The 13919-nt window shown below is 44.7% G+C and overlaps 1 protein-coding gene across 3 annotated transcripts in view; it reads left to right on the top strand.

Annotated features, from left to right (window-relative positions):
* Window positions 1–13919, top strand: part of WRNIP1 (WRN helicase interacting protein 1) — a 64038-nt gene that overhangs the window by 21414 nt on the left and 28705 nt on the right. For all 3 annotated transcript variants that reach the window (XR_014550600.1, XR_014550601.1, XM_083623903.1), the window contains exon 4: window positions 8997–9220. Coding sequence is in view for 1 of the 3 variants with exons in the window: in XM_083623903.1 (XP_083480029.1) it covers window positions 8997–9220 (224 nt within the window). In the remaining 2 variants the exon portion in view is untranslated. The remainder of the gene's footprint in view (window positions 1–8996; window positions 9221–13919) is intronic.

Genomic DNA, 13919 nt, shown 5'->3' with positions numbered 1-13919 from the left:
GGATGGGTTTGTGAGGCTTCCATTTCTGGGTGGAATGTAGGTAGACAGAGCAATCCCACCTCCTTCTCCCAAGGCATTATATTTCACTAGACCCTAGGCATGCATTGAGTAAATATTTGTTCAGTCAATGGAGACCAGATTTTAGGGATCAGCTTGGTGCTGTTTTTTATTTATTTATTAGAACCTGTTGGCTCACCAACTGGAGCCAGGTGTAAAATACTTTTTTAAAAAAAACACAAAAACTCGTTTCTCAAAAGGAGCGAGTTAAAGTTGATGTGTTGCACTTGCATAATACTGCTAGCCGGAGGAAGTGAAAATATATTTATATATTACCCTCGTCGGTTCTGCCAGTTGGGTAAACATGTATAAACAGAAGCGCCGAAAGGTTACCAGGGCTGGTCAAGGTCACATAATAAGCAATAGCCAGAGCCAAGAAATGGCAAGACTTCTTAGGTGCCCTTTATATGTTAGAATCAGTGAACGTGAGAAAAGCTCTGGTGGATCTGACCAAAAGCCTATCTAATCCAGCATCCTGTTCTCATAGCGAATTGTACTCTGGTTTTCTCCAGCAAATGATGTGCCCCAGCCTTGACGCAGCTTCATCCCACAATTCTGCTGTAGAAATTTTTATTTCTGTTTTATTGATTTATAAGGTAAAGGTAAAGGGACCCCTGACCATTAGGTCCAGTCGTGGCCGACTCTGGGGTTGCGGCACTCATTTCGCTTTATTGGCCGAGGGAGCCGGCGTACAGCTTCCAGGTCATGTGGCCAGCATGACTAAGCCGCTTCTGGTGAACCAGAGCAGCGCACGGAAACACTGTTTACCTTTCCGCCGGAGCGATACCTATTTATCTATTTGCACTTCGATGTGCTTTCGAACTGCTAGGTTGGCAGGAGCAGGAATTGAGCAACGGGAGCGCACCCCGTCGTGGGGATTTGAACCACCGACCTTCTGATCAGCAAGTCCTAGGCTCTGTGGTTTAACCCACAGCACCACCTGTGTCCCTATTAGATTTATATACTGCCCTTAATCATAAGATCTCAGGGCAGCTCACAGAATAAAATACAGGACAAAAAAAACAAATAATTAAAACAGAACAGCAATCCAATCGCACACACACCCCCTTCCCACAGACACATTTAAAAGGCTGCAGGATATTAATCAGCCAAAGGCCTGGTTGGAGAGGAATGTTTTCTGCCTAAAATATATATAATAAAGGTCCCAGGTGGACCTCCCTGGGGAGAGTGTTCTACAAATGGGGAGCTACTACAGAGAAGGCCCGTTCTCATGTTGCCACCCTCTGAACCTCACGTGGAGGAGCCACACAATGATGGGCCTCCGATGATGAATGCAGGGTTTCTATGGGGAGAGGCAGTCTTTGAGGTCTTACGGTCCTGAGTGGTTTAAGAATTTAAAAGTCTGGTGCCTCCTTGGTGGGACCTTCATGTGGATTTGTATATGAAGGCAGGAGTAAAGAAAAAGAATTGCCTGCATGGAGGGCTAATGGCATGCCTTTGCACTCTCCATAAGAACATAAGAAAAGCTCTGCTCCATCTAGTCCAGCATCGTGTTCTCACAATGACCAACTAGATGCCCCTGAGAAGCCAACAAGCAAGTACAACAGCCCTCTCCCTGGTTCCCAGCAGCTGGCATTCAGAGGTAGAGCATAGCTATTATGGCTTGTAGCCATTGAGAACATTCTCCTCCATGAACTTGTCAAGAAGAAGAAGAGTAGAAGAGTTTGGATTTGATATTCCACTTTAACACTACCCGAAGGAGTCTCAAAGCGGTTAACATTCTCCTTTCCCTTCCTCCTCCACAACAAACACTCTGTGAGGTGAGTGGGGCTGAGAGACTTCAAAGAAGTGTGACTGGCCCAAGGCCACCCAGCAGCTGCAGGTGGAGGAGCGGGGAAGCGAACCCGGTTCACCAGATTACAAGTCTACCGCTCTTAATCACTACACCACACTGGCTCCCAAATCTCTTGGCGGCCATTTCTACGTCTTGTCAGAGTTGATTCCACAGTTTAACTCTGCCTTGCATGAAGGAGACTAGCAATATGCCAGTGGAGGTTTCCTCTTGTGCACTTAGTTGTAGTTTTCCTTTACCTCTTAGGTAACATGCCACCCTGAGGTCAGCTGGTGCGAGGTCCTAGGCTGTTTTTCCTGCCTGCCTGTTTATATTTTTGTCTCTAGGTATCAGCGGTTACAAGGTACAAACATCAAGGCTTGGTGTCCAATTATGTCCTGTGTTAATCTGGGAGACTGGCAAAAATACGAAATAGTGCAAGTGTAAGATGAGAGTATGGGGGGGATATATTCAGAGGTTGGAAAGTAGGTTAGTTTCCTGACTTGCAATTGTTACCTCATGTAGGATAAATGGGCAGCCGTAGAATATGGAAGTAGAAGAGGAAACTTAGGTATGTTTTAATATAAGGCTGAAGTACTCAGATCCTTCGTAATTACTAAGAAATTCCTCAAACCAGTAAAGAAAGAATAGTTTGTTTTTAGATTTTGATGCTTCTGCCCACCACAAAGTTGTTATTAACAATTTAACTTGGATTCCGTGCTGAGGAATGGGCTGTTTTCAAAGGCGTACATTTTTTAATTACCATATGCAAATGATTAATAGGCATTCTCCCAGAAATATGAGGATTCTAGGATCCCTTTCAACACAGGTTATCAGGGGAGGGAGGGATGTATTGCTTAAAGCACTGAGCTCTGTAAAATAGTATTGTGCTAAAGCAATTAATCATTTTTAAAAAAAATTCTGGGGAAGTGCATTCTCGGTTTTCGGTGAATGCTAATTATTCTCCTGGCACCTGTTTGTTCTCAGGCAAGTAAGTTCATAGTTTGTTTTGCTCCTCTAGCTGCCCAATCAAACGGGTACTGCTTTCTTTTTTTAGTTAAAAGAGTAATAGAATGTGATCATTTAGCATAATGGCGTATATTGGTAGTTTTCAAACACTGTTGCCAGGAACACATAGATTCCTTGCAGGCAGTAGATTCATAAATATAATTGTAGAGTTGAAAGAGGCCATGAGTCCCCAGCAATTCAGGAATCTTTTGCCCAATATAGGGCTCAAACCCATGACTCTGAGATTTAGAGCCTCATGCTGTACTGACTGAGCTATCCCAGTACACAGGCATCAGGGGTTCCTTGGAAATGGCACCCAAAGGGAGAGACTATTACTCAGTGGCTGAGCATCTGATTTATATAAGGTCAGAGCAGGTAGCAATGAGCATTCTTTCTTTGTCTCCCTGTGTGGTGTATATGTCTAGTTTAGACATTACAGTGGTACCTCGGGTTAAGTACTTAATTCGTTCTGGAGGTCCGTACTTAACCTGAAACTGTTCTTAACCTGAAGCACCACTTTAGCTAATGGGGCCTCCTGCTGCTGCTGCGCCGCCGGAGCACGATTTCTGTTCTCATCCAGAAGCAAAGTTCTTAACCTGAAGCACTATTTCTGGGTTAGCGGAGTCTGTAACCTGAAGCGTATGTAACCTGAAGCGTATGTAACCCAAGGTACCACTGTATACCAAAGGCAAAATTGCCCGGGGCCATTACCAGTTGTACTAAGCACAAACCTACCTATGTGCTGGTCCCTGCTTCAAAGAACATGGTTGCTGCTGTTTTTCAAATCCACTTGCAAATAGTGTGTTCTGGGTACTGACACTTTTTTAAAATAATAATAATAATCTGGCTGCTTTGGCAGCCATTTCTCGCCTGGGGAAAACATAATATACAGTCATACCTCGGGTTACAGACGCTTCAGGTTGCGTTTTTTCAGGTTACAGACAGCCGAAACCCAGAAATACTGGAATGGGTTACTTCTGGGTTTTGGTGGTCGCACATACACAGAAGAGCTAAATCACGCTTTGCGCATGCGCAGAAGCACCGAATTGCAACCCACGTGTGTGCAGGCGCGGGTTGCGAACATGCATCCTGCACGGATCACGTTCGCAACCCGAGCGTCCACTGTACTCCTTTTCATGTTATTTTGCATGGACTTACTCTTGTCTATTTTATTGTATGTTGGAAAACATATTTTATAGTTTTAATGCATTGGAATCCACCTTGAGAACTTGGGTTAGTGGGCCAGGTATAAAGGATACAAGTAAACTGAAGTTCCCTCTCCCTTTGTGCAGTAGCTTGCTTGAGTCACCTAAAGCTATTCTGCTTGCAGCACGCTGTTGGCAGCAGGGAGAAAAGGGTGCGTAGTCCCGCCTTCAGTTATTTGCAGCTTGGCAGCTTCCCCTGGGAGACACCCTGGTAGGAATCCCAGGAGGAATTCTGTTGGCCTGTGCCAGGTAATCCTATTATGACTGTATTCTTGTATATCATGGTAGCGATTGTTCTTCACAATGCGCCTCTGTATCCAATTACATGGAAAGATAGTAGCCCTTAGGCCAAGAACATGTGTAGGCATGAAACGTACGTATAAAACAATGTCGGAGAGTTCTGAACAATCTGCGAGATGTGCCGAACAGTTCTGTGCGGGACCAGATCATATAAAGATCCATTGTTTAAATGGTCTCTCCCAAGAAAATCTCCCAGCACATTTCTCTAAGTACATTTTACAGGAAGGTGAGCTATAGACAGTGTTAGAAACTGCCAATAAGTCTAGGTTAATTGCCAATAAGCCTAGGTTATTGTTGCGACAACGGAATGTCTAGGTGCCATTTTTGTGATGAGATTTTTTATTATTATGGATGGGGATGAACCATGTGCTCCTTGGAGAAAAATGTGGGATATAAATGCAATTAGTAAACTATTCTGCTTAAGAATGCTGGAGGGGCCAGCAAGATGGAGGTGTCAGTCGCAAATCTACCATCCAGAGATATCCATGTGGTTACAATTGGAACCTGTGCCAGTTACAAAACGCACCTGGCGCCCGGCTAATTTCGAACACCACCTATAGATGCATTACCTATGATGTGTTTAGCTGGGAGCCTGTGTCTGTATCAGAGGTGATGAAATCTTGTGGTTTTTCGGACCCAGCCACCCAGCCTGTGAGATGTGTGTACTTTAGGCTGTTCATTAACTCCTAGAATCAGGTTGACGTTCACACACGCATCCTTTCTTCTGACGATGGCTACTAGCTTTTCCTTTTTGGATTAAATCTGTAGGGAACCTTCTTCAGCCCTGAGGGCCACATTCTCTTCTGGGAAAACCACCTGGGGGCCAAAGTGGCCAATGTAACAAATGTAAATTTTAGCTTTGCGCAGTAGACTACTTTCTAACCAAACTCGCACATCCCTCTTTATCCTCCACCCAGGCAAGCAAGAAACATTCTCAGTGTTCAAGGACACATTCCAACTGGGGGGAAACCACTCAAAGTGGCTGGGGAAAGGGTTGTGGCCTAGGAGGAGTCCCAAGGCCCCTGGAAGGGCAGATTTGGCACCTGGGCCTGTTGTTCCACACCCCTGCTGTAAATTCCACCACAACACTTCACATTCCCAAGCACCCATGTTGATATTTTGTGGATAAACGCACTTCTCTAAATGACTGATTTGGTTATTGAAGGGTATAATTAGATCAATTCAAAACAAATCCCTTGACTTCTCTAGCCGCTTGATAACCATTTAAAGAAAAACGACCGTAAATCCTTCAGTGAATGAAGTGCAGAACCTCTGGCAACCCTGGGTTTATGTGCAGTGCCAACATACTCCATAAGGAATTGCTGTCTGTTCCAGTCTCCCCGCACTAATCCCCGTTGGATAAAAAGGGCAATGAGTCAATGAGCTGGAAACAGCACAGGTTGAAGTGCTGTACGTGCCGGATTCTGAAGCGTGGCAACTCCTGCCCTTGAAAAATAGGTTGGCTGTGTTTCTGTATTCGCGAAAATGTTAAGGAGATGGAACCACCATGTGGTGTAGTGGTTAGAGCAGGGGTCAGCAAGGTTTATCTTGCCTGGGCCGGATTGGTCCCACAGAGATCCTTCTATGGGCCAGATTGCGTGAGCGTGTGTGCCTGTGATTTTCAGCGTCTGCGCATGCGCAGATGTGATTTTCGGCGTCTGCATCTGTGCAAACGCCATTTTCAGCATCGTGGAAGCGAGTCCCCAAACTGCGCTGCGCCAGTTTAGTGCAGCACGCGAGCGGGCAACTCAGTTCAGGGGGGGGGCTTGTGGGCCGGTCAAACGACCTCTGTGGGCTGCTTCCGGCCCATGAGCCATAGGTTGCTGACCCCTGGGCTAGAGTGTTGGTATAAATCTTCATTTACCCATGAAGCTCACTGGGTAATCTTCAGCCCACCTAGGGTAGTTTTTAATTTTTGATGTTGTATTGTGTTTTTACTATTTTTGTTGGGAGCGGCCCAGAGTGGCTGGGGCAACCCAGTCAGATTGCGGCATATAAATAATAAATTATTACAGTGGTAACTCGGGACGTGGGTGGCGCTGTGGGTTAAACCACAGAGCCTAGGACTTGCCGATCAGAAGGTCGGTGGTTTAAATCCCCGCGACGGAGTGAGCTCCCGTTGCTCGGTCCCTGCTCCTGCCAACCTAGCAGTTCGAAAGCACGTCAAAGTGCAAGTAGATAAATAGGTACCGCTCTGGCGGGAAGGTAAACAGCATTTCTGTGCGCTGCTCTGGTTCCCCAGAAGCGGCTTATTCATGCTGGCCACATGACCCGGAAGCTGTATGCCGGCTCCCTCGGCCAATAAAGCAAGATGAGCTCCGCAACCCCAGAGTCAGCCACGACTGGACCTAATGGTCAGGGGTCCTTTTACCTTTACCTTTTACAGTGGTAACTTGGTTTACGAACTTAATCTGTTCCATAAGTCCGTTCTTAAACCGAAACCGTTCTTAAACTGTGGCACGCTTTTCCTAATGAGGCCTCCCGCTGCTGGTGCCCTTCCACCATTCGGATTCCCTTCTTAGATCTCAAACCGGGACACTATTTCCGGTTTTGCAGAGTTTGTAAACTGAATCATTCTTAAACAGGACTGTATTATTATTACCTTACATGACTGCTGTGATGATAAAATGGAGGTAATCATGTAGCCCAACAGGAGCAACTTGGAAGAAGGCGGTGATAAAATGGATGAGTGAAAGAAACAAATGTGATAATTGCAAATGGCATCTTCTACAAAAGAAATTGAAGTGTGTGGTTTTTTTCCTTGGGGGCATTTCTAAATCACTGGCAAGCTGTATCTCCAGTGTTGATAGATTCTGTAAATGGAAGGCCTATTCTCTCCTCCCTCCTTTTAATCTGACTTTTCACAGCAATGCTAACATCTCTTTTCAAAATCTGTAAATTCTGCTATCTTTATGGTCAGCTTGAGGGAAATGGTTGTGGGGCCTGCAGGCATCTTTCAACACTGATCTTTGGGTTAATTTGTTATTTAAGTAGGGTAAGATGTTATGGAGAACTCAAGGCAGCTGTCGAAGGCAGCAGGTCTCTGTCTGCCCTTGAGGAAAGCAGGACATGACATCATCATGTTGAGAGTTGCTCTACAATTTTCTACTGTTCTGTTAAAGTAAATTTTGTCCTTTAACCTGACTAATGCTTCCTGGTATTGAGCTTTTTTCTCCCTTTAAAAAAAAAAAAACATTCACATAGTTTCTCATGTTTGTGCTACTGAGTTTCACACGGGGGGTGGGGGGTGGGATGGCCAAACCCTGATTTTGAACCCGTTGTAGTCTTGCTTTGGTTTGCATCCAATACAGCACCAAGGATTCATGCTGGCACAATGGAAACCTCCTTTCACCACCAACCCCTGAAATCCGTTTTGTGATTTCCCTCAACCCCCCCCCCCCCCGAGCATATTTGAGGAGGGCACAGGGTGCCCACATGGGGAAGTCGCATTGGGCAAGAGGGAATATTCGCATTGACAGGACACTTATTGGATGCAAGCCTTAAGATCTTTTTTTAGTTCCAGTTCAACATGAGCAACGCCAAAAATGGGTTAGGTTCTATTTCAAGAAAAATAAAAATAAAGCAGGAAGTTGCTTTCTTAGTCACCGTTCAGTATGACTCCCTGATCAAATCTAAAGTTAATCTTATGTAGATAAGGCGTTACAAAGTTTGTCTCTCTTGCCCATTGTCTGGCTGCAAGTACAGACAGGTTTCATACAATGGTTAAAACGCCCTTGGTGATTCTAGTTACAGGTAGGTAGCCGTGTTGGTCTTCCGTAGTCAAAACAAAATTTAAAAATTCCTTCCAGTAGCACCTTAGAGACCAACTAAGTTTGTTATTGGTATGAGCTTTCATGGCGGGACCAACTGCGAGAAAGGGCTCCTTTCGGGTCACTTGTCCCTCCACCACCCGCCTCACTCGAGTATAAGCCAAGCAGGACTTTTTCAGCATTAAAAATGTGCTGAAAGAGTCGGCTTATACTTGAGAATATATGGTAGTTGGTCTCTAAGGTGCTACTGGAAGGAATTTTTTATGGTGATTCTAACATGCTGTGATGCTTAAGGCATAGTTTGTGGATTGCATACTCTGTTTAAAGCCCTTGTAATATTTAAGGGATGCGGGTGGTGCTGTGGTCTAAACCACTGAGCCTCTTCAGGCTTGCCGATGTAAGGTCAGCGGTTCAAATCCCCGTGACGGGGTGAGATCCGGTTGCTTTGTCCCTGCTCCTGCCAACCTAGCAGTTCAAAAGCATACCAGTGCAAGTAGATAAATAGGTACCACTGCAGCGGGGAAGGTAAACGGTGTGTCCATGCGCTCTGGCATTCGTCACAGTTCTCTGTGCACCAGTAGCTTGTTAGTCATGCTGGCCACATGACCCGGAAACCTGTCTGCGGACAAATGCCAGCTCCCTCGGCCAAAAAGCGAGATGAGTGCTGCACCCCATGGTCGCCTTTGACTGGACTTAACCGTCCAGGGGTCCTTTACCTTTTACCTTTTTACCTTAATATTTAACTACTGTGGCATTTAGTTAGGGATAAAGCTCATATCCTTTTGGCTCTCAGAGGTCAGGGCAAAGAAATGTGGCCTTGTGGACAATAGGAAATGCACTCAGATATCACGTCTTTCATTTCAGATGCTGCGTGTGCATCGAGAGAAAAGCTCTAAACACCCTCGCGTATCTTTGTGATGGCGATGCAAGAACTGGGTTGAATGGACTCCAGATGGCTGTTCAGGCCAGGTTAACTAAGCTCCAGCAGCAGAGTAGCACACATGGCTGTTCTGTTAATGAAATGATCATCACAGAAGATCATGTTAAGGAGGGACTGCAGCGATCCCACATTCTGTATGATCGAGCCGGTGAGTAGCTAATAAAGAAAGCTCCATGTGATGCAATGCTATGAATGAAGCTTGGTACCCAGCTCAGCAATGAATAATAATAATAATAATAATAATAATAATAATAATAATAATAATTTATTATTTATACCCCACCCATCTGGCTGAGTCTCCCCAGCCACTCTGGGCCGCTCCCAATCAAATGTTAAAAACAGTACAGCATTAAATATTAAAAACTTCCCTAAACAGGGCTGCCTTCAGATGTCTTTTAAAGATAGGATAACTGCTTATTTCCTTCACATCTGAAGGGAGGGTGTTCCACAGGGTGGGCGCCACTACCGAGAAGGCCCTCTATCTGGTTCCCTGTAACCTCACTTCTCGCAATGAGGGAACTGCCAGAAGGCCCTCGGCGCTGGATCTCAGTGTCCGGGCTGAACGATGGGGGTGGAGACGCTCCTTCGGGTATACAGGACCGAGGCTGTTTAAGGCTTTAAAGGTCAGCACCAACACTTTGAATTGTGCTCGGAAACATACTGGTAGCCAATGTAGGTCTTTCAAGTCTCGGTGGCCGTTCCCAGTCACCAGTCTAGCTGCCGCATTCTGGATTAATTGCAGTTTCCGGGTCACCTTCAAAGGTAGCCCCACGTAGAGTACATTGCAGTAGTCCAAGCGGGAGATAACTAGAGCATGCACCACTCTGGCGAGACAGTCTGCGGGCAGGTAGGGTCTTTGCTTGCAACTGAAACAGCTCCCCTTCTGTAATGTTAAGGTTCCCTTGGCAGAGTTGATCCGCAACTCAGTCATACAAAGTGTTGTCCAACATGCCAACAAGGCTTTGTTTTAAGATAGGTTTCTTTCAGCAATTGAAGGGGCGAAATGCCTGTGAGCCTGGGCTCCTTCGGAGGGAAGGGTGGCATCTAAACTCGATAAATAAAATAAAAATGATGCTAAACTGTATTTTAATGTCACATGAAGGAGGGACAGCATGAAGGTTGATGCAGTCCCCACAGCCAGAACAAGGGCATATGGAGCGTCTTGTTCACAGTTTACCCAAACTGGAACTTATTGTGGCTGAACAGTGAGCATTGTTTCATTTAAACGATGGTTTGTTAAAGCAAGTAAAGATTGTAAACGTAAAGCTTGGTCTTGGTTTATACCATAGCTTAAATGAAGCACAGTTTGTCCTTTTCCAGACAACGCTAAACACAGATTTTTTTCAAGTAAAACAAATCTCACAGAGGTGAGGGAAGAGCACATAAGTCAGACATATTCACATAGTACTAAAGTATCACTTAACGTTATGTCAGAACTGGGCCTATGTATGCCATAATTCTAATCACTATGGTGGCTTTGAGCAGTTACAAAAAAACATAGTTATTGTATTTGAAATAAGCCTAGCTTCTAGGCTTGCATACTCTCCTCTCTCCCACCACAGATGAGAGGAAGAGTTCATGTTTGATTAACCACAGCTTGCTGCGCTGTCTGAACAAACCGTGGTTAATCTCAGTTATGGTTTGTTTGAAGCATGGCAATTTAAACGATTGCTTACGAAGTTGTTTCGTCAAACCATAGATGAGATTAACCACAGTTTAGAGTTCAGGTGTAATGTTAAACTGTGGTTCATTGGTATCAGAAGCAAAATCTTCTGGTCTCCTCCTCGCAGCCACACTAGAAGAGAAGAAGAGGGGGACCACACGAGCCTGGGGGGAGGCTAGGCTTGCTTCCATCACGACAAGCCATAATTTACTGTGACGTCCAAATGCAGCCACTGTGGTTTAGCTGAAACCCGTTCATTTATTTACTTTTAGAATTTAGAATATTTTAGAATTTAGAATAATACCTTTGCTCTTAAAGCAGGTTGCGATAGGTTAGCGAAAGGAATACAACAGTGCGACGGCAGCAACGTTAGCAGTGCCAGTGAAACCAATAAAACAGACAGCCAAATGCATAAAATTCTAAAAATAAAAAAGAGCCCAGCCTCATTTCCTCCTCCAGGGACCCAAGAGACTGCCTGAGCCAGAAGGTCTTCGATAATAAGATAGCTGTTGCCTTCCAGAGACCATTCTCAAAGGCCCACGCATCTCCACACGCTGCTCTTCATATCCTCTGCACCTGTTCCAACAATAGGTGTGGAGAATTTGAGGAGGCCCTGCTGCTGGGAAGATGAAACTCATGAGAGGGGTTTGGCTCGGAACATACTGTGAACTTCGTGCTATTATCTCAGAGGGAAGAACATTGAAAGGGGTAGGATAATGCATACCGGGTCTCCCTGGGGACCGTGTGGCGGTGGAGGAAAAACCACTTTGTCTGTGGCTAAGAATAGCTTGTGGCGCTTCATGTGTTGCCTCGTGAGTATTTTCAGTAATGTACAGATCTATATTTTAAGAAATCATATACAGTGGTACCTCGGGTTAAGTACTTAATTTGTTCCGGAGGTCCGTTCATAACCTGAAACTGTTCTTAACCTGAAGCACCACTTTAGCTAATGGGGCCTCCTGCTGCCGCCATGCCGCCAGAGCCCGATTTCTGTTCTTATCCTGAAGCAAAGTTCTTAACCTGAAGCATTATTTCTGGGTTTGCGGAGTCTGTTACCTGAAGCGTATGTAACCTGAAGCGTATGTAACCCGAGGTACCACTGTACCGTACTTTTCGGTGTATAAGACAAGGGTTTTTTCTTTAAAAAATAACTTTATAAATGAGGCTTGTCTTATACATGGGTAGTGCATTGGGGGGATGGGCAATTGGTTGCAGCCACAATCAGGAGATTCTCAGTGTTGATTGGGCATTTGAGTGGTGGCTGTGGCAATGGCTGCTGTCTATTGGCTGCTGCTGTGGCAATTGGACGGGTGAATTGTGTCTGGTGGCGGTGAGGGGGCATACGATTGGTGCCTTTGGCAATGCGTGCGATCATGCGGGTGAGCGATATTCAGCACACGCACACCCCAAAGCTGAACAACTCTGGGGATTTCCCCCCAAAACAGCTTAACAACTCTTGGTAAGCTCCCCCCATTTTCTTAATTTGGAGTCCCCAAAATAGGGGACATCTTATACACGGGGGCATGTTATACACGGAAGAATATGGCAATGCGAAGATTTTGGCTGTGTGCGTACACACTTCCCCTTCCATGGTATTTGGATTCTCCCTGCAAAAGAAATACACATTTTGTTTTATTTTACTGGGAAACCTCTAAGTGCCAGTTTGTACAACTATAAAACAATGAACAGGGTGGTGATACAATGACTACTGCAATCAACACAAGATAATAGTTTGCTCAAGGACATTGTCCTCTTTCTCTGTTCCTCCTGATGGAAACATGCAGATGGGGACAGATTTAAGTCGTTTGCATACGGTCTTCTTTTGTACATGATTTACTACCAAGCTCGAAGACGTAAGCTCTTTAGCGACAAAATGTCAGATTACCAGAATGACATTCCAGCTCTCAACCACTGGTATATCACAAGTGCCCCTTTGCAATTGTTCAAGAAAAAAATCTATTTTGGAAAGAGAAGAAATGAGCACTGAACTACTGATAACATTACAAGTGAACTCTTTATTTACTGCGTTTGCTATGGTTTAAGATAAAACCTATTTGGGAAAGAAACTACTTGTGCCATTTTTATGGACGTTTATTGTTTGTTTACGGATAGTTGCCTTAGTGATATTACCTTGCGTCAATTGCGGTTTGTACAACCAGCAGACTCAATTGATAAGGATTTTCCTGGATGGGGCCATGTCAAGCTGCGTGGGTTGGGGTGTTGCATGTCTGAATCTTTCCCATCTGGGTGAGATGTCTATGCATTGAAATCAATAATGTTGGGGAGAAGAAGGGATCAACTGGCCTTCTGCTATTTTGCTTTGTGCAGAGAATTCTTGGCACTGGGGTACATTCAGAGATGTAGCAAGGACACAGCTGCAGCTGATGTCGTCATTCTGATTCTGTTGGTTTGCAGACTTTGGGCCTCATTACGTACTCTTGATACCATCTTCAGCAAAAGGGATGAAGGCCAGACACAGGACTCTAAAACAGCAGTGTTTACCATTCTAGGCTTCAGTTACGTGCCATCATTATTGTTAAAGCAGGAATAAACCTGACACAATATATGGATATGGTTTTATTGTATGATGTAAACTGTTTAAAGAGCCACAGCAATGTTCTTTAAACTCTGGCCTTCAGAACTGGAGGAGACCTAGGGAAATCGCTAACCCCAAGCATGGGCATTAGTCCACCATGATTTGTGGAATGGTGCTTCACATTTACTAAAAATCTCTCATTTATATACTTAATACTTTGCTGTTGGCAGGATGTGTTAGAGCTTTCATGGCTTTTTCTTCCAAAAAACACAGTATCATTTAAATGCAATCCCTGCCGCTCCTCAGTATTGACATTCACACCAATACTTAGTTGAAATTTTCAATTATTTGATTTATTTTTGGCACTCCTTTTTAAGGAAATGAATTTTGCAATTTGCTTATGTCAGAGCACCTGCATATAACCGCATGCGAGGATCCCTAATTTGATACCAGCTCTTGCTAAATTCGTGACTTGGCACCATGACGTGTCACAAACGCTGGCCATTTCTGTCTGTCTTTGCGGCGGAGATCGGAATTGGAGATTGCACTTTGAGGATTAGGCTTGTCTCTTTGTATTTAACCAGTTACGTGCTAGTATTTAAATAGTCTTTGAATGAATGCTGTTCATGTATTCTCAACTCTGAGCTT

The sequence above is a fragment of the Podarcis filfolensis genome (assembly GCF_964270895.1).
Source record: "Podarcis filfolensis genome assembly, chromosome: 7".
NCBI lineage: Eukaryota > Metazoa > Chordata > Lepidosauria > Squamata > Lacertidae > Podarcis > Podarcis filfolensis.
Note: the sequence above shows the minus strand (reverse complement) of the source record. Positions and strands in the feature narration are given on the sequence as shown.